The 20,164-nt window shown below is 40.0% G+C and overlaps 5 protein-coding genes and 1 non-coding gene across 7 annotated transcripts; 2 read left to right on the forward strand and 4 right to left on the reverse strand.

The window, feature by feature from the left end:
• The first annotated feature begins 2,117 nt into the window (after positions 1-2,117).
• Positions 2,118-4,104, forward strand: sowahd (sosondowah ankyrin repeat domain family d). Its single transcript, XM_062523991.1, has 2 exons — positions 2,118-2,392; positions 2,787-4,104. Exon 2 carries the CDS (start codon positions 2,900-2,902, stop codon positions 3,983-3,985), a length of 1,086 nt encoding a protein of 361 aa, XP_062379975.1. The 5' UTR covers positions 2,118-2,392; positions 2,787-2,899; the 3' UTR covers positions 3,986-4,104.
• A 1,165-nt stretch (positions 4,105-5,269) lies between these two features.
• On the reverse strand, positions 5,270-6,745 carry rpl39 (ribosomal protein L39). The gene is made up of 3 exons (XM_062524388.1): positions 6,630-6,745; positions 6,216-6,319; positions 5,270-5,476 (listed from the first exon to the last, which is right to left on the reverse strand). The coding sequence occupies exons 1-3, from the start codon at positions 6,630-6,632 to the stop codon at positions 5,428-5,430; spliced, it is 156 nt and encodes a 51-aa protein (XP_062380372.1). The 5' UTR covers positions 6,633-6,745; the 3' UTR covers positions 5,270-5,427.
• On the reverse strand, positions 5,903-6,037 carry LOC134069528 (small nucleolar RNA SNORA69). The gene has a single exon (XR_009936829.1). It is a non-coding gene; the product is annotated as a small nucleolar RNA SNORA69 (small nucleolar RNA).
• Positions 6,746-7,611: 866 nt separating the features above from the next.
• Positions 7,612-12,752, reverse strand: upf3b (UPF3B regulator of nonsense mediated mRNA decay). Its single transcript, XM_062524697.1, has 10 exons — positions 12,482-12,752; positions 11,712-11,818; positions 11,520-11,626; positions 11,213-11,311; positions 11,015-11,125; positions 10,884-10,927; positions 10,057-10,245; positions 9,778-9,938; positions 9,026-9,335; positions 7,612-8,617 (listed from the first exon to the last, which is right to left on the reverse strand). Exons 1-10 carry the CDS (start codon positions 12,599-12,601, stop codon positions 8,477-8,479), a joined length of 1,389 nt encoding a protein of 462 aa, XP_062380681.1. The 5' UTR covers positions 12,602-12,752; the 3' UTR covers positions 7,612-8,476.
• A 460-nt stretch (positions 12,753-13,212) lies between these two features.
• Positions 13,213-14,085, forward strand: ndufa1 (NADH:ubiquinone oxidoreductase subunit A1). Its single transcript, XM_062524473.1, has 3 exons — positions 13,213-13,423; positions 13,804-13,893; positions 13,987-14,085. Exons 1-3 carry the CDS (start codon positions 13,322-13,324, stop codon positions 14,005-14,007), a joined length of 213 nt encoding a protein of 70 aa, XP_062380457.1. The 5' UTR covers positions 13,213-13,321; the 3' UTR covers positions 14,008-14,085.
• A 2,331-nt stretch (positions 14,086-16,416) lies between these two features.
• On the reverse strand, positions 16,417-20,154 carry nkap (NFKB activating protein). Of its 2 annotated transcripts, none has more exons than XM_062525497.1 (9): positions 20,017-20,154; positions 19,467-19,813; positions 19,280-19,360; positions 19,125-19,189; positions 18,268-18,366; positions 17,661-17,703; positions 17,368-17,544; positions 17,050-17,199; positions 16,417-16,915 (listed from the first exon to the last, which is right to left on the reverse strand). In XM_062525497.1, exons 2-9 carry the CDS (start codon positions 19,799-19,801, stop codon positions 16,741-16,743), a joined length of 1,125 nt encoding a protein of 374 aa, XP_062381481.1. In that variant the 5' UTR covers positions 19,802-19,813; positions 20,017-20,154; the 3' UTR covers positions 16,417-16,740. The 2 variants fall into 2 exon arrangements, with proteins under 2 accessions (XP_062381481.1, XP_062381480.1); XM_062525496.1 differs by having other exon boundaries at positions 19,968-20,151.
• Positions 20,155-20,164: the final 10 nt, after the last annotated feature.

Consider the following 20,164-nt stretch of genomic DNA (forward strand, 5'->3'; position numbering starts at 1 on the left):
GCCCAAGGAGATAGGGGTGTAAAATTGAAGCTCCCTAAGTTGCACTGCAGCTCTGGAGTGGCAAAAATCAAAGTATGACATCTTAATGTAGGCTACCACAGATCACAGCCTATCCACTCGAAGATAGAGCACACAAGAGCAAAACATTTGTATTTCCGATTTCTTCGTCCCTGTGAGAGTTTATCAGGTAGCCTATGATCATTCAAGATCCCCACGTTATTTTCAGATAGGAAAAATCTCACGATACCGGATCTCCTTATATGGGTAAAGGTGGTAAAAAAAATGGTAGGCGAACATCAGAGGTCTAGCTACAGTACTGTGTCGGCTAATCGTGTTAAAAGGCTAACTGATGAGTAGAAAACCCTTGTGCAATTAATTTATGTTAGCAGAAAACTACTGTGCTGATTAGAGAAGTTATAACTAGCCCTCTGTTGAGCTAGTTGAGTATCTGGAGCATCAGCATTTGAAGGTTCGATCAAAATGGCCAGGAAAAAATAATTTTTCTTGTTTCTGTTCTTGTTTGAGAAATGACGGCTATATATTCCATGTGAGAAATTGCCAAGAAACTGAAGATGGTGTGTACTACTTCCTTCATAGAACAGCCCAAACGGTTCTAACCAGGATAGAAAGAGTCTCTAGTTTGAGAAATAGACAGTCACAGGTCCTCAACTGGCAGCTTCATTAATAAGTAATAAATTGATTATTAAGTAATAATCAAGGCAACTTGCAGCTACTGGCACTACTACTGCTTGTTGTCTATGGGGACTATTTTCAGATGCTGCGTACGATATCACTGCGCCTATGGTACGTTTGCAAGTTGCCTTGATTATTACGCCAGATGAGAGTGTAGTTCCATGTCAAATCAGCCTAGAAAAACGCCAGGTTTCATTTTCAGTTGGTCTTATTGCACTTTCTAACTTGAGAGGAGACACGTTTTAAATGGGAAAATTACCAGAAATCTTAGTCACTTTTAAACATGAAGCTAGCAGGCGAGAAGCTAATGGTCTAATCCGATTCAATGATCTATGCTAGGCTGAAGCTAAAAGTTGTATCGCCAGACTCACAGAATGGCTGGATGAATGGGAACAAGGTAAATATCGATTGTTTTGCTCGAGGGAAGGTGGAAAATGAGCGTATTTCCACAAATGGCGGAATATCCCTTTAACAGGATTTAGCGAAGCTATTTTGCAAAACTGTCCTCAACACTGCAGCTGTGACCTTGTCGTAGACCACACACATACAGTTGTGGCTGAATTTGTTTGGAAGTCTCATTCAGAGCTACAGCTGATTTGCAACAATGATAAAATGACACATTTGTTGTCAGTGATTGCCATTAATGGAAGGTCATGACACTATAAGGTTAAGGGTCCCATCATTTTTACCTCCGCCAAGGAGGTTATGTTTTCATCGGGGTTTATTTGTCTGTCTGTTTGTTTGTTTGTTTGTTCGCAAGATACCTCAAAGTTGTGGATGGATTTCGATTAAATTTTCAGGGAAGGTCTGAAATGACCCAAGAAAGAAATTACATTTTGGCAGTGATCCATATCACCATCTGGATCCGGGAGGCGGTTATGTTTTTGCTTGGCAGAAGTTTGCGCTCTCTCAGTGCTTTTCTAGTTTATTAAAGCATTTTAATTTTTTTATTATTAAAAATATTCTGTTAAATGGAAAGTCAAAAGTGAAGTGGAAGTTTTATATTATTTCAATGAAAATGTTACAGTTTTTTAATGTATAAGTATATGTATATTAGATCTATATTTTCACAATAACCAAAATGATTAGGCTCATCACACCTGTGGAACATGCCTAAGGACGAAATATTATTTTTGTAGAATTCCATTTTGGGACTACCAAAACATAACTGGCAATCCGTTTAATAATTTGAGGTTATGGCTGAAGTAGTCTACCATTTTCATGGGTTTCATCCCTTTCCACAGGTGTATTAATCAGGCACCATGTAGTCTGCATTGATAATCAAGGTGGTTGATTTAATACACCTGTGGAAAGGGACCTGATGAAACCCATGAATAAGACAAATAGTTGTGCTATGAAATGAAAGTGGACCAAAAAAAAAACAGGAACTGTAGCCTACTTCCGTTGCTACTGGTCAACTATCGGAATAGGCGCTTGACTTGATGGCACTGTTGAGCCTGTCATAAGGATTAGGGTTGAACTTTGTATCAGTAACTTGGACTTAATGGGAGGGAACAGTAAGACAAGGGAAGGGAGGCTACGGAACACTCTCGTTTTCGCTAACTTCATTTAGAAACCACTGAGATGTTGAATTTGAAGAAATAATCAAATCGGTCTCACTGGATTACAGGTCTGCACCTTGGTGTTGGAAAGTAAAACCCACTGGTTTATACGCGCTATTACGCACATGACGTAGCAGGTGAGTATCAAGTTTTAGGTAAAGCTACAGCTCATTCTAGTGTGAGTTAACTGTAGTGCTACTGTCACTGTAAGCCAAACATTCAGTAGCTTTGAGGGTTAACGCAAAATGATGAAATAAAAGTATACGTTCATAAAGCTTTTAGATGCGTAACCAAAAAGAGGAAGATCAGTCGTGAGGGCTGAAAATAAGAGGAACTCAAGATGTTGTGTAGCCTACGCGTTTGGCACCGACTGTCTATTGGATGTAATAACCTGTCATGCTGAATTTGCAGGGCTTGACGAATCGCATCGTCATGCAACTATCTAATTATGGGGGAAAATAACTGGTGCCACATTAGGCTGACACTTACCATTTTATTTCTCTAATGCCTTCATTCATTTTCACTTTTCAGGGTCTGACGACCAGTGCAAGGTCTGCCATTTCCTTCTTCTCAGCCAGGCTAGGCTATATAAAGTTTTGCCCTTTGAACAAGAAGCTGAAATATTCCCGGAAGAGTTCAACAAGATGTGTGACAGAAGCAGCAATGTCTCTGGACATGAAGACGTTATCAGGTCTGAGACTCATTTGAACTCTCCAAAGGGCGGAGCAGCATCACCTCCTGACAGTAAACACCCAAATGGTGATGGAATGAGCTGTACCTCCTCCTCCAACTTTAAAGCGCCAAGCCTGCTTCTCGAAAGCCTGAGTGCGCGACCACTCCCCGGAGCCGTGAGCTTGTCCACACGCAGAGCGAGACTTCAGAGACAGCAGGAGATATGTGAACCAGGCAGCGTCTCACAGACTTTATCAGTGGACACATTTACTAAGGGAAGCCTCACACCTGTCATGCGTAAAAAATACCTGAAGGAATTATTTCTGAATAACGGTTTGCATAGTGGCTTTGGTAGTATTCTGCAGTCTTCTAAAACTCCATATGCGTCATCGGGAGGCTACGAGGAGAATGATCCATCCTATAGTGAGGGAGGCAACAGTTACGTTTCATCCTGGGCTCTTGATCCTATGGAGCACGCATGGATTTTGTCTGTTGTTGATGGAAACCGTGAAACATTAATGACTTATCTCTCTTCGGATCCGACTCTTCTGACTAGAAAAGACTTTGTCAGCGGTTTCACCGCTCTCCACTGGTTAGCGAAGTATGGGAAAGATGAAATTATCATTGAACTGTTGAAGTATGCTGAAAAAGAGGGATGTCCTGTAGACGTCAACTTTAAAGGTAGCGGGGGTTTAACGCCGCTTCATGTGGCTGCTATGCACAGTCAGTTTATGGTGGTGAAAATCTTAGTCGGAGCTTTCGCTGCAAAAATCGATATCATGGACTACAATGGACGGAGAGCGTGGCAATATCTTAAGTGCAACGCCCCGGTAGAGATGAAGGAGCTGCTGGGAGCCTGGGATGACGAGCATGTAAACGTTGGATGCCAAAACGCCAACAACAACAGCTCGGGAGCAACAGACGTGATAAATAATGCAGCTTGCAAGGAGGAGGAACCAACTAATAGGCCTACTTTTGACAGGAGAAATGGTGGCTGGCGGTTCGGATCCTTCAAAAAGTTTTTGTCTCCACTTTTCGTTTTTGGTAGTAAAGACTAGGCAGACTGAAATGAGGAGAGGTGTGGTGCCTGTAAATCCAAATGTGATTATGTTTTATATTGTACATTTTGAAATACTATACGTATCAAGATTAATCATTACAAATATAAGATTTTGTATTGAGAAAAGATGAGTGGTGTGTGGTTAATTTTCTTGCACTATGAAGAAACTTTGCTTACTTTGCATTCTAACACATGCAATTTACTGAGTAAAATGCATGCGTCATCATAGTTGCGTACGGATGTCTAACAATTACATTATGTGGTCTTGAGCGGGACAGCTCCCAATGCACGTTCAACGGCCATAATGAGGGCTTTCAGCAAGACGATGCCAATGGTATGCAGTGGACATAACATAATCAGAAATAATTTGCTGTCACAATGTTCAAGCTCCAACACTACGCTGGTAACTTATTCAATTGGATGATTTGACATCTTTACACTTGCAGATGTGCTTATGGTTAGACAATGAATATATTCGTACATAAAAAAAACAAGACCCATGGTTTGGGCATCAAATGCCCAGCTTTAGCCTACCTTACACTGACCGACATAACAATCTTTCAATAATCTTTCCCAAATCTTGTCAGTCTTTTGAGTAAAGCTTGAATGAGGGGCATTAGTTAAAAGACAATATTTCAAGAATCTTTCCCAAAGTCTGTCAGTGCAAGGTAGACTTTTCTTCCACGCGTTGAAGTCCAGTTTTCAGATTGTGCTGAAACACATACCCATTACATTGCACTACTCACTTGCCCACTACTGAAACAGCACGGTAAAATTCACTTATCCTCAAATCCTTTTGACATTCAGAGACCTTCATAACCCAACTCCTATAGGCTTATACATCCTCCTGTTCAGCACATTAATCTATAGTGAGATTGTCAGTATGCTATTCAACACCAGGCTCACCACAAGAGCAAAGGACTTCCTGCACCCAAACTGTGGAACTGACTCCTCACACAGCCGCACGCAACTCCAAATCATAGTACAAAACGGCTCTTTTTTAAATTGATGATAATCATTTTCCCCACTGTTGACTACATTGACCTTGGGTGCTTTTAAGTGCTATGTAACCAAAGTCTCTGCATCCAATCTACTGTAGCTAGGACTATGTGCATGAGACATACAAATACAAGCAAACCTGGAGCAATTCTCTGAAATCTGACAAAAAGTCATTGACAGAATTGTCGCAAAATGGGCACTGCTCATTTTAGATGCGTGTGCAGGACTTGTCTAATCTCAATATAATCCCCCACCCCATCTACAGTAAGAGGGACATCAGAAGTTCTGTTCTTATAACAAATGTTTTATTGTTTCAACAGCATAACCCTACTATCTGTACAAAGAGACCGCTGTTCCAGATGCCATGGCCTCCCTCCAGGGGTTGAGTTGGTGGTCCTGCTGAGGGTTCGGGAGATGCCAAGAGAGTCAAGGGCAACAGAATTACAGGCCCAACTTTGTCCTCCTCCAGTGTCTCCTCTTGGAATTGTACCTACAAACCAAACAAACTTCTTAGTGAGCACATCAGTAACATGGGAATTGCAGGTTCACACAATGAACAGATATAGATTCAAGACAAGCATCATACATGCAGGGGTATACATTTCCATAGTGGCCGGGTTTCCCAGATTCATTAAGAAGCTCTTAAGTGCTGAGAACTTCTTAGGAGCGCTATCAGAACGTTCTAACACTCCTAAGAAGTTCTTAGCACTTCAGAGCTTCTTAACTAATCTGGGAAACCCGACCAATATCAGTGACCCATACCAAAATTAATCTTTCAAATGGTACATCCTGTGACAAGCCCATAACAAGTCCTTTATAGGCAGGTAAAATAGGGATAGCTTGCACATATCCACACCTTGCAACGGTGTTACAAAGCACTGACCAGATACAGAAAGACTAACACTGCTGGTAGAAGAATTGTCAATACTTAGAGCATCCCTGTCACTTCAGTGACCAGGATAAAACAAACTCTAAAGTAATGTGCACTTTGCTCTCAGCAGGATAATGGCAGTACTCCCACAAATGAAGCACTGTAATTGCAACCTGCTTGACCATCATACATGGCTAGCTAGCCTCGAGTTAACACAATTAAACATGCGGATGTAAACATAAGCCATGACGACTTCGACATCGCGTCAAATCGTTGGATTGTCAGATTTCAAACGTTGACTTCAGTCTTGGGTTCATAACTTAACACGTGATGACTGCAATCACAATCAAGAGCATACCTGATCTTGTTGCCAGTTTTCATCCTGATCCACTGAGGAATTGGCCTGTTCTGCTTCTGCTTCTTCGCAAGAAAGCGCTTGATCCTGTACGTCTTGTGGGACGACTGAAACACAGACATATAGAGTAGTAGCCAGAAGGTTACATTAAATAGAAACAAGGCGCCATAAATTTCACGCAAATGTGAAAACAACCTCAATAGACCGCATGCTTACATTTCAGGAGGGACCTAAACTAGAATATTGAACATCCGTTGAATGCTAACAGGCTAACATTATAAAATACACTATTTGTACTAGTTACTTTATCGCAATAAGCACATATCTTAAAACCAATCAATGAAAATACCGCGGTCGTACAAACATCTTGTCTTAATCTCCAGCATTTTAGAAGATGTTAATAGATTTTCTACTCACCATCAGGGAACCTCTGTCTGATCACCACAATGGCGGAGGCTGAAGAGAGAGAACCATGGGAAATCGCCGTGTTGTATATCCGCATTTGGGGGCGGGGCCAGAAAAAAACATATCTGTTGTACAGACAGCGACACCCACTGGATCTTTCGACTGTCAATGAGAAACTTCAACTCTAATCCTTGGTTAATTGCTTGATTGCTTGCTTGCTTGCTTGATTGATTGATCGTGGGAAATGCAAACATGACAACAGTCACATTCGAATTTGGACTAGCCTGTGAATTGAGGAGTTTCATTTACTCCCTACAACTGAATGCCAGATTGTCATGCACGTTTCAATTCTTTCCTGCCTCACATAATTCCTGCTATGTGATCCAAACTGTCCACTAATGTCTCCTTTGGACCGTTTTAGCGTTTTCATTACATTGGCAAGTCAAATTTACTTCTGAAACAAAAAAGACTTCAATAGCTTACTGATTTCTACACTTATACAGGTGCTAGTTATAGATCTGTAAAGTTGTGATGCTCCTATCCACCTGCACAGTTGTGTGGTGGGGGCTCCCCGTTGTACCCTGATGAAAACCTGTGTGTATCTATGAAGGATGTGGTATACGCCTAGCCTAGAAATCTAGAGTATACACCTGTATAAGCTATCATCAGGCACAGAATCTTTGCCATCACTCTCGTCTGTTTCTCACATGGAATAGCCATGTCTTTGAACAACACTCTTTCAGTAGGATGTTCTAATGGGGAATTAACCTTCTAAGTATTATTTATAATTAAGGAATAGATACCATGTGCCATTGACACATTTGATTTGAGTGATCTTAATCTGCCACTTTTGGCTGTAAACATGAACAATGCTATTTCATGCGACTTTTGTTATTTTTTTCTTCTTACTGAGTAGAATTTTTAACAAAAAAATTAACTATTAGTTATGTTCATCACTTCATCATCTTCCTTACATGACATCCACAAAGCACAATGATGTTCAATGCTTTATTTAAACAAAACAAAAAACAGTTTTGTATTTTACAAGAACATAGCAATTAAAAAAGCAAAATATAATGATCTCTTAAATCTGTAATTGTGTGAATTATGGGTAGCTAAAGGTATAAGGAAATTATGAGTGTGAACAAGTTTGTGGTTTGTTATGGTGCAGCATTGTTTGCACATGAGCAATACCTCATTTTGCAAGGGCAGAGAAGGCCACAGGTATTAGCCTGATAGTTTGCATCCAAGATGTCAGCATTGAAATATTGGCTTTAGTAATAGGACAGTCATTGCTTTCAGAAAATACACCAAAGAATAATTGTGAGAATAGGGCATCTAAAAACGGACAGAGTTTTGCTAATTGTGACAAACCTTTAGAAGGCAAAGTAATGTTGACAACAGAATTGTAAAGAAACACTGAAGAACTAATTCCAAGCCTTCCTTCTTGTATTACTAAACAGGGATGTGCTCTAAGCTTTCAGAAAAACATTTGAACACACTGTGTGGCTATATGATGCAGCAATTTCGGCTGTGTATAAACATTAAGGTCACTTCTGAGCCGACCTGGTTAAATGACTTTGGTTTTTCTCTTTCCTTAACCAAGATTGAGCTATATCCATCTTTAATGGACTGCATTTTCCCTTAGCCTCTCACTGACACAATTAAGAGTGGTTCATCCAGGCACTTTAGGGCCCACCCATCTTGGTCTGCTTTCCAAAAATGGAACGAGAGTATGAGGAACTGTACAGTCCTGGAGGTGTCATCAGCACCCAACATCCCATTGCAATACCCTTTGCACCTAAGCAAGAGCCTATCTCCTGGGCCAACAGGCCTAGAGGTGCTGGATCCAAGCCTGCTCACTCCTCGCCCTTCTCCTGGGTGATCTTGCCATCACTATCAGCCTTCTTGTTGGCCACATGAGAGTCACCTGACGGCCCACTTCCGGTCCGGTTGCGGCTCCTGGCACCCGGCTGGTAGAGCTGGATAGCAGGTCGGTCCTGAGGGCACAGAGAGGATTGTTCAAGTGACAAACGCACAGTATGAGAGGGAAGAAGGCTCTTCAGATGTGACTCTGCTCTACATATTATAGGCTACAAAGAAAGTAAAATCAAGTATGCATGCTTGGCAGGATGTTGCAACCCCCAGATGAAAGTACAGTACTAGAATCGCTGTTGTTTGAAATGGCTAGCACATGGCACAATGCATCATCACTGTGCTTTACGGTCACTATGTAATGTGTAACGTGACAAATAATGTAACAAATTATAGCAACAGCAACATAATGAAAATATGACTAATTTAACAATCATCAAATAATCATAGATTGATCGACACTTCATCTTTGACGCAGTCAATGAGGCTAATGGATTTGTTTTGGTTTGAGGTTTCTTTAAGATGAACATTACCTTGTTCCTCAGCCGCTCTCTTTTGTTGCTTTCTTCCCTTTTGTGGTCTTTAGATGTTTTTTCAGGTTTATCTGCATGACTGGAGGATTCTCCACTGTTTTCATTCCTCCTTTTCTCCCAACGCTCTTTCCTTCCCTCCTCCTCTCGCTTTTTGAAGGTGTTCTCTCCATCATGACGCTCTCTCCTCCTACGCCGGTCTTCATCTTGTCTTCTGATACGCTCCTTTTCTTTCAGCCGGCGTTCGCGGTCTCGCTCTCTATCTCTATCCACATCCCGATCTCTGTAGTCTTTGCGGCCATCTTCATCTAACCTTCAAAGACAAAACAGATTTTTTTATCTCCCCATTCAAAAAGTGATATGGGCTGCCAAAGTTGTTTTGATTGACAACTTGTTATTCATAAGGGTAACACATGAAATTCTCTTTTTGATGACTTCTTGCCCATTTCCGCTGAGCACCACCTTCACCTAAGTAATCTTTTCTTCACTCCATCAGCAGCTATAAAGGCTCTACAATCAAAGGCTCTATCTCATAGTGTACAGTTTTTGCAGCACTCTATATAGGCTCTATATCAAAGGCTCTATATAGCTTCTGTTGCTATTGCTTAGTGTACAGTAAAAAAAAGACGAGAAGGGTATGCTGTTGCTTTGAACAATAGTGACCTGCAAAATACCATAACCACAACAAAATCCTCTTTTTGTGTTGGTTATCAAGAAAATCAGTTCAATACATTCATAACATTTTGAGAACTCACTTTCTTGGCCTGTCCTCACGGTTTTCGCCATTCTGGCGCTTCTTCATGTCAGAACTTCCAGCAGCTCTCTCCTCCTTCTGCTTCTCTCGCTCAGCCTTCTTCCCCTTCTCTTTAGGCTTCTCAGCCTCACCCTCATCAGCTTTGTCAGGTTTCTTAAGGAGCTGTGAAATAGTAAACTCTTTCAACAATACTGAACAAGAGAAGCTTTAATCAAAATCATCCACGCACCCTGATACTGGACCATATGCAGTAAGTACATGTTGTGGTGTTCTCATGTACCTTGATCTTGGGTTCTTCTTTGGACTGTTCTTTGTCCTTTTCAGCAGCTCTCTCTCCTTTTTTCAATTTCTCAGCATCCTTCCGTTTCCGTCGGTCCTCTTCTCTCCACTTGCGCCGTTCCTCATCCCGCAAGCGCTTTCGCTCAAGTTCCCTTCTTCTCCTCTCTTCTTTCTTCTCCTCCCTTATTCGCTGAATAAATAAGGCATTTGTTGAACAATGAAATAACAGTCTCTATACTCTTGTTAAGAAAAGAAACCGTATGAAATCAAGTCGCCTTCTCAGGGCGTTTTTTGGCCAACAGAGAATGTGTTCTTTAACTGGTTCCATTCAGAATTATTTGAACGATTATTTGAACGCTATCTAGTGATCCAGCCCGCACTTCCATCAGTTTTGAACAGAATCAATGATGCATCATTAAGAGTGTGTTGAACGCATAAACAAGAGTTAATGATATGCATAAACGGGAGCATGATATGACCGTTGTCCCGTAAACCCCCCAGAAATTTGTCATTAGTAAAATTGTGTAAAATGCCAGTTGACGTCAGCAGTTTAGTCCTAGCTGATTAGTTTTGTTTACTCATTTGACTGATATCGAGTAAATATTTGATATTATTGATGTTGACAGAAAATGCATGCTTTTAGACTTCTCCCCTCTGAATGGTAGAATGGCACATCCACTCCAGTTTTTGGTTCAAGCTCTGAGCCCAAGTATCACGTTCCAAACTGTTTTTCGTTTGATCAAAATGCTCCGAACGTTTCAAATGTTGGTTCGCCAATGGGCATGGAACTGGATCTCTGCAAAAGCACTATAAGAAAGGGTGGTTTACCTGTTTGTTCTTCAGGAAATCCAAGAGAGGTGTAGTCTTCTTGGCTGATGAAGGAAATCAGCACACAAAACAAAAGTGTAAGGTCTCTACTTTTAAGGGTTGAACTTAAACACAGACAGCAGTATACCTACCAATAAGTTCTTTCGTTTTAGCCTCTATCTCCTCAAGCAGAGTCTCTGGTGTAGATGTCAGCTTTTCATCATCTCCATTGTAAAACTCCAGAAACTTCTTGTAATCACCATCTGTGCATCAGAACAAGTGTGACTAATATGAGACTAAGTTTGATTGAGACAGAATGTCTCATGATGGTGATAACAGCATAAGCTCACCTTCTTCAATTGTTCCACTTTTGGCATCCCTTTTCTTGCTCCTCCTTTTGGCAATTTTCTGGAATGGCGCAAACTCAACAACTGCTGGATACTCCTGACCTGTGCCAAATATATAATTAGATATACTTATTTGCATCTATCTTGTGGTAGAGGTACTAGCAGTAGCATAATGTTGATAAAAGAAAAATAACTTTCAACAAAAGGGTAGCATTACCCTACTACTGTGTGGATATTTTCACAGACAAATCATAACATGACATTTTGACAGGATGGCTGAATTATATCTTGGGGTTTCATACAGCCTCACCTCTGCTGTCGATAAAGACATATCCATCAAAGCGATCTCGGAAAAGTACAATGTCATCTTGATTCTTGAAATTTAGGTACGCTCTTGAGAAGAGATGCGGGTAGAGGCTTAAAGGGTACAAAAATGTTATGTGTCAGACTTCAAATACCAGGAGCCAAAAAGACAAATTACACTAATGCCTCTACAGCTTACCTGGTGTCATTAGAAAAGAACTCAAGGTAGTCAACTTCAGGTAAAGGTTGCAGTTGCTCTTCTAATTCCTCCTTTGTTAAACTCGGTGGGAGACGTCGGATGACAATCTTAACACAAATACAAGCACTTCTGTCATTCTAAAAAACGTTTGTTCTCACCCTACCCTCTTTCATTGCTTTTTAATTCAACTATAATTATATTATCACAAGCTGGAAGAGCGTTGGAAAATCGAGATCACGAAAGTATAGCTAACGTTAACAGGGTAAAATTATTCCACGACGTTATGCAAGTTAAAGCCATCGACCAACTCGCTTGACCAGCTAATGTTAGCTGCTGCTATGCCAGTTGTTACTGTCACATTAGAGCCGTCTAAACAACAAGCAAAGCAGCATGAATGAATATGTGTAAATAAAACACATACATATCTATATTTTACCGTATAACCTTATCTCGAATATAAACAGTATCCATTCCAGTGAGATGCCTGAAATACGTTAAGCTACAGTTAGCGAGCTAGCTTCTAGCTATGTATCATGGTTAACCTAGCTAGATAACGTAGACAACGTTAGATAACTTTGTAGTAGAGTCTGAAATGAAGTCCCAATACAACCACACACATTGTAACATTAAATTGTGCTTTAAGATTGTTATGTTTGTAAGTAGATGGCGTCAGTTTTTAAAAAGAAGCTGCAGACAGACAGGCATTTGTTATTATCGGCGAGTTAGATAAGCTAATGTTAACATTACCAACTTTGCTAATGTTGACATACCTTGGTCATTGCTTCCTTTTTGTCTTTACATGGCTTATCGGGCTTTTCATTTTCTTCACATTTCATATCCACCTTTTTCTCTCTCGGACGAGTATTTTCTTTGTCTTCTTTCATTATCATGCAGTCCTGTCGTCAAACTGTCCTATAACACTAATGGTGGTTAGTTATTAACAGGTGCTCAACTTGTGTTGTGTTGCTACTAGCTGCTAATGTTTCTGAATGCTCCCTCTCAACTTTCCTCCTGGCAACAACATGCTAGGCTGAGCCATAGCCTAGTAGAATTGAGCACAAGTTGTCAAAAAATAAATCTGTCTCGAAGCAAGCAGTGATGCTAGAAATCTGTGGGAAAAGAGCAATTACACATTGATACATATTGTCATATATTAAATAGCCAATTTATTTTTTAAAGGCGAGGATGGAAAATAACTAACTTGGTTCTTTTGACCATGCATGCCCTGTGTCGTAGTGGGATTTCGTGAATGGGATGGATGTTACATATTTATCTATGGCTCTGGGTTGGATGGTATTCTTTGGATTAATGTATTTATCTAAAAAGTATGATTAAGTGGTAGTCTGAAAAATAATTGACTATGTTATTATGCACTCAGACATCTGAAAAGCTTCCATCTTCTGTCCGGAAGCATTCTAGTCAACCAAACAGTAGGTGGCGCTTTACTGTCTATGGGCGCTATCAAACAAGGCTCTGCAAGACACAAACAGGATGTTGAGTTATTTCGGAAGTACTAGAATGACCTGACGACTTATCCTGTCGACATCTTGAGTTCAAAGCTATCAGACATAAAATAACATTATACGTGTCGTACATTTTACGTTGCGACCATGTGGTATGAAATAATACCGGGGTTTGCAGTTATGACTGTTTGTCTGATGATCCCTGGCATTGCTACGAACCTTATTCACAAAGTCACTAATGGTTACAAGGTGAGTGCAGATGTTGTTAGCTACCGTACTGCTAATGTTCCTTATCTTCGTCCATATAAATAAACACTATGATCTTCGTCATGTATTACGAACCTTAGCCGTGTTGGCTGACAACATTCTGGTTTCTAATCATTTAAAATTATCCTTAGCCTTCAAATGCGGTATATAGCATGTCCCTCTGCAATGTAAGACACGGTTAGCTATCAGAACATTAGACAACCCAGCCTGTGGTCATACGTGGTAGCGTAACCAGATAATGTTTGGGCTTAACCTATTTCAACGGCTCTGGTTACTGTTAACTCGATGAATTTGACAGAATGGTAGCAGCTAATTTAGTATGCTAACATTGCTGATATATTCTTAATGTGAATTGTCAATAGGAGAAAAGAGTCGCCCGGAATCCTTATCAGTGGTATTTGATGCAGAGAGACGCGCGGTTGTCTGGAACAGGACAGTATTACAAATCCAAGGTTTGTCCACCAACGTGGTCTATGCTACTTTGTTGATAAATGTGAGTCCTTATATCAATGTGGGTGGCTTATGCTATCATTGTTCCCATACAGGGTCTTGAAAACATTCACTGAAGTACTTGGACCCCCTCCACCATGAAAGGATGTAAAACTGTCTAGAGCAATTGTATAAAATAAAGTTATGTTAAAGTATGTGAGTCGTCTTTGTTAATGTTTTGTATTAATTCATGTTATCCTTTATTTCTGTTTTGCTTATGTTATGCTGTCTAACCTGTCACTGTGGGATATGCCAATAATACATATAGATGCCCAGGCTGTGATAAACTTTTTAGAAAGGATTACCCTAATTGGGTGTAATAAAGCCCTCTGTCACTATCAAGGGAATTATACCCACTGGCCATGAACCATAAAACAAGGTTATCAAATGAGTGAAGAGTAGGAGGAACTCAGGTTTATAGAGAAGGCAAGACGGGCACTCCTGATATGTTGCAGATCAACAGCAGTCCATGCCTCCAGCAAAAACAGCACTTCAACATGGGCTGTGCACCCTCTAAGACACTAGACATTAGAGCTTCATCAGCACCACTTCCTGGAGATTCTTCTGACATGGACACCTGTTCTACAGTCGTGTCCTGTCAGGGTAATTCATCACTCCCTCATGAGATAATCTCACCGGGATCAACAGTTCTGCAGGCTACATCTCTTACTGGTGAGACTTTACAGAATACATGAGCTGAACATTACTCGGCTATGCAGATATCGAACATTTGTTATCGTTTGTTTCTCTGATCATTTACATTAAGTTATTCAAGGTTCAAGGATGGTTTGTTCCATAGCAGCTGAGATGTTATTGCCTCCTAAAGTGTTGCACACTATATCGTATCCAGGCAGCCGATATCTAAGCAAAGGTAGTTAATCCACACATAAAATGGGATAAATATGATTTTGCCTGCACATGATGTTTGCTTGTACTTGTGGACTATGGTTTGTGTAACCATCACATTAGTTCTGCTCAACTGCTATGCTGAGCATTGCATAGGTGACAGCTTCAGTACACATTTAAAAAGACACAGGATACAAGAAAGAAACAAGTTTTTGACTTACAAAATATGTCAAAAGTAAATTGTTGATCAGTTGAGATAATATCCTTATATTTCATTGATGGTGACACTTTACTGATGGAGTCCTATATGCTGTTTTACATACCTGTATTGCACAAGACTGATTATTTGTTCTATAATTTTGTTCAGTTTTCTGTGCTGAAAATGTAATCCATTCCGTGAGACCATCCCTGACTATCCCTGAGCCCTGGCTGAGAGACCTGGAAAACAAAGCCAGCGATTCAGCGCTACAGTAACAACAGTTTCACAGAGGTTCGAATGAAACGTGCGGAACTCACAAGAACATAACTGACCTAGTGATAATCCAACCATTCTCCTTTCTGCTGTTCTCCAATTTCCATTATTGTTTGAATCCATAGAACACCTTTAAAGACTTCACTTATTGTCCATTGATTGAAATCCTCTTTACATGTCTATCAATGGCATGCTTAACCTGTGTACAGTGGCTGTCTGTTGAAATCACATATATCTATGGTTAAAATACTGTAAGTGCAAGATTATGTTTCTGAAAAATAAAACCAGACCATGGGCATCTTTTCAAGTGGGGTGGCCATGCGATGACCTATGTAGCGATTAAAGTAATTATTGCAGGAAGTAGGCCTATAGTTTTACAATGTTGCCATCATCATAATGGGGTGACTAAGTTCCAGACTTGAGTTAATGTTGAATTTCTCTTGATGTTAAATTTGCTCTGGACTAGGAAATGGCTCATCTGCCTTTAGATGTTTAAGTCATATTCACACAAGCTGATATTGTGAATAAGTCCACACAGTAGCTGCTACACAATAAAATACAAACCTGAAAAGACCCTTGTGCTTTTTAATTTTTAATACAACAGATTAACTCTAGATTCTTTGATACTTCAGGGGGTAGATTGAACATCTAATCATACATATTTTAAACTGCAGAGTTATGACTGCATAGAATGATAAGGGTGGTGTAATGGTGTCACTAAATAGGTTAGAGGAAGCGTATTCCTTGTTAATCTAGTTAATCTTGACGATACAGGAGATAAAAGCTACAGAGCTACCTAGAAGAGAATAACATAAGATACAGAGCTGCAGCAATAAAATAACATTTAAGTTAAAGTGCTGAGGAGATCATGACTAAGAATTACAGCAATAGAATACAATTCACAGAACTACTTTGAATAAAATAAAAATGTAAGTGTAAACTACCTCATTGGGCCATAACATTTGAGCTACAGTGCAGAGAAGATATAGAATTACCACTGTGCCTGTCAATACTAGGATAGGAGAACCTACTGTCTATTTGAAGTTCTAGTCAAAGTATGGTAGGAGGACAAGTGGTAGAAAAGGATGTAGAGAAGGGAAGTGCATGGAAAGTGCACATCAGGTGTGTGAGGTTGTCATTCCGTGAGAGAAATTCTGTGAAAATATGCTTTTTTTCCAGAAAAATGTTTATTAAATTCAAAATACTTTTTTTCTTCAGAGACAAAACCTCTTTCCCCTTTAAAAAATGAAAACAAAAAACACAGATACTGTATTTGTCTACACTCTGCATGGTACAAGCGTGTATTACAGTGGACCTAATGAATAAAGATCAATAAAGAGTCAGTGAACATTCATTTCAGTACATCTTTAAAGACTTCCTGTTAAAGCTATTAACAAAATGTACATAGTAATAATGCAGGAACCCCATACTACAATTTACTGTCCTGCACATCTGCAATTAAAATACAAAAGAGATCACAAAACAACAGCTGTTATTTCTGCTCTTTGCCTTTTGTCTTTCTATACACCATTTCTCTGAAGCTGGACAGAATCTTGCTCTCTCTCTTCCTTCTCTCCTCCTGGTTGAAAGATGCCAGGGCTCTCTTCTCATCAGCACTGTAGATCTGATTTTCCTTTCTCAGACGCACAGCCTCCATACGACGATGTCTGAGGAATTAAGCGGGATGTCATTTCATAGTCAATATCAGCAACACAAAAATGCAAAAATCCCAAGCATGATTATAAATTGCTTGCAGTCCACAATCACACCCACTCCCAGAACTAAACAAAGATGTCCATACCTGCTTCCACTCATCACATAACCAGATTTTTCATAAGAAGCAATTTCATCACTGGTCAGTCCGATTTCACCTCTTCTTGGGATACGCTTTCCTGCCTTCACATATTCCGCCATGGCTGCGCCTTCACCTGGTAGGAGGGCGTGTCCAAAGCTAATATGGAGAGGAGGAGCAACACGTCAGTGATGTTAAAAGAAACTTTAATCCTAAACTTTCAACCATAGTTAATAACAATCACGTTCAAACACTTGAGAATAGACTCAGAAGGGATATCATCACCCTCCTCCTCATCAGACATGTGGTATATGCCAAACTACTCACTCTAGGGGTTTGTCATCCTGGGACAGGTGGGTGAGTGGAGTCTCGGGGCCAACAATGTTTTCAGTCTTCTCCACCCAGAGATCTTCATTAACGTCCTCCTCCTCATCGGACTGGTCACTGCTCGAGCTGCTGGATTCTTTGCGACTTTTCTTGGCCTTCTTCTTCTTGGACTTCTTCCTGGAGGAAGAATCGATTGTATAGTTTTATATGAAATCTTAAACTACTCTGTTTGCCAATAACATGCAGGAAAAGCCCGTCAACAACATATCTTGTATAACTTAGACTCTATATACTTTTTGCTTTTCTTCTTCTTTTTCTTCTTTTTCACTTCTTCTTCTGCAAAACAGAAAAAAGTATTACACACAGCTCTGAATAAATTAAATACAAGGGATGAATTCATCAATAAATGTCAACAGACATGCCTACATACTGTAGAATATTGGCATTTTTCTTTTAAGCATATTCTCTAATCTCTTTGTCTAAGTCACAGAAACGACCGAGAAAGAATGTTTATTGTAAGCAGACCGAATGCCAAATGGTGTACTTAGTCAATTTCTTCCCCCACAAGAGACATCTGAATTCAATCTGACCAGGAAGGCCATATCACTACCTGTCCCCTTCTCCAATCTCACCCCACACAAGAATGTCTGTGAATATATCTAACCATGAGTGTTCTAGATTTGGGTTGATGGTCTTGGCTTCACTTTGTAACATTGTGCTGTACTGTGCATGGAGCAGAGCTACCATAACTCTGCTGTAACATCCAGAATAAAGAACTATTCTTTCGTAAACCCGCCTCAAGTTTGAGCTGCTCTAGCTACGTTGGATTAACATTGAATCAACTCTGTCAACTCATTTGGAATTAAGGAGATGACAGCTTTTAATAACATTCTTCAATACCTTCTGAATCACTCTCTGATTCACTGTCCTCAGAGTGTTTTTTGCTTTTCTTCTTCTTTGACTTCTTTGACTTCTTCTTCTTCTTTTTCTTCTTCTCCTCTATGACAAAATAAAAATATTTTTTTTGTTTGTTTTGTTGTCATTTTGTTTGAATGCAACTGCAAGACTCCATTAAATCATGTGTCATGACACATATAGCACCCTCCAAATGTACAGCCCACATATGTTTTGGTTCATTGACCTGCTGTATCATGCAATCGTGATCCACTTATAGTGTACTGGTAGAAACTGGCAGATTTGATGATCAGCTTTTAAAATTAGAGCTCATTACCACCAGCCCCAAAAATATCCCACCCTTCATCATATTTATCATTAGACATGGGGTTCTTTTCTGTATAGTTATTGTTCCATGTATGGCAAAACCTCGGGTGTTTGATGCCAAAAGCTCATTTCATCTGAAAATGGAACAAGATTGCAGACAAAGTCCCTGTAGCATTCAGTATCGCATATATCCTGTAACATAACATATTAATAATTAAATGACAGACAGAGCTGTGACTTATGGAAAATATCCTATTGTGACTTTTCTGACAAAAATTGCAATCGTGACTTGATTTGTAAAATTATTTTTGAACGGTAAACTTCAGTTCAATATTCCAAATTTCTCTTAGTTGAGCCAGTTGTAACTGGTAACTGGTGAGTATGCTTAGTGCATGAGAAGTGCAACAGGTGTACTTGTCACACTAGTACTACACACTGTCTGACAAACAAAGGGGACAGACAGACCTTTATTAGAATCGCCAATGTGAAGAGTTAGTATAATGCACAATATTGAATAATCCATGTTCATTTCATACCTTCAGAACTTGAGTCTGAGTTACTGTTTTTCACATCCTCTTCAACTGGGGTGTGCTCATCAGAACTATAGCAAAAACAAAAACAAGTGGGTGTTAACCTCGGGACAATAATTAATTCGTCATTTTACAGTTATATCAGCAGGGATGACACTTACTCTGGCTCTCTCACTCTTGGTGAATATCCCCAAACTTCTGGTGAACCCAGCTCACCAATTCGCTCTCGCTCTTGCAAACGCCTGTTAGGATCAGAGGTGAAGTAAGCATGACCTGTGCCAAAGGAAGCTGGTGCGCAAGAAAATATAAGGAACGAAGAACAGTGTACAGAATTTCTTTATCCATCACCTTGCATTGAATGCCTCCTGTCGTTGGCGCTGTGCATCATCCCTATGATCATAATACTCAGACCTCGAACCAGGCCCATGCCGAGTATCTCGCTGATCAGCCCAGCCGGATCGTTCTCTCGACCTGGAGCGGCTACGAGAGCTAGCCGTCCGAAATCTTGGTCTAGCTCTACTTTTACGCTCTTCTTTGACAAAGTAGTTTTCGTATTTCCAGTTTTTCACCTCAGGGCTTGCCTCACGAGAACTTCCACTGCTTGATCGACTGTGACGCCGTCGTTTGGGGCTAACGGGCTCGCCGTTTTTAGATTCATGTTCTGGGCGATAATTCTCAGGCATCCTCGTTCAAATCTAAAATTTCAAACACATATAATCTCAAAAGTCACCAACACGGTGTTGATAATAGGAATAATGCGTCACGATATGAAACTCGCTAGGCTAAGCGTTAACGTAATGGTAGCTAGTAGCTAAAATTGCGTTGGACTAACGATTGCTAGATATATACCTATCGTCTTAAGGATATCCAATAATAATAGCTGAAATTTCGGTCATACCTCTCTACATATATCCCTTAAACCCACAGACTTATCACAGGTAAGAAATGAATTTGCAAATTGTACTAATTCATCTTATTACGCTAGCCTCTAGCAAAACAATCGCCATGACTGACTGAGGAAGCATGGGAACAAGGCATCAATAATG

This window comes from Sardina pilchardus, chromosome 21, assembly GCF_963854185.1.
Source record: "Sardina pilchardus chromosome 21, fSarPil1.1, whole genome shotgun sequence".
Taxonomy (NCBI): domain Eukaryota; kingdom Metazoa; phylum Chordata; class Actinopteri; order Clupeiformes; family Clupeidae; genus Sardina; species Sardina pilchardus.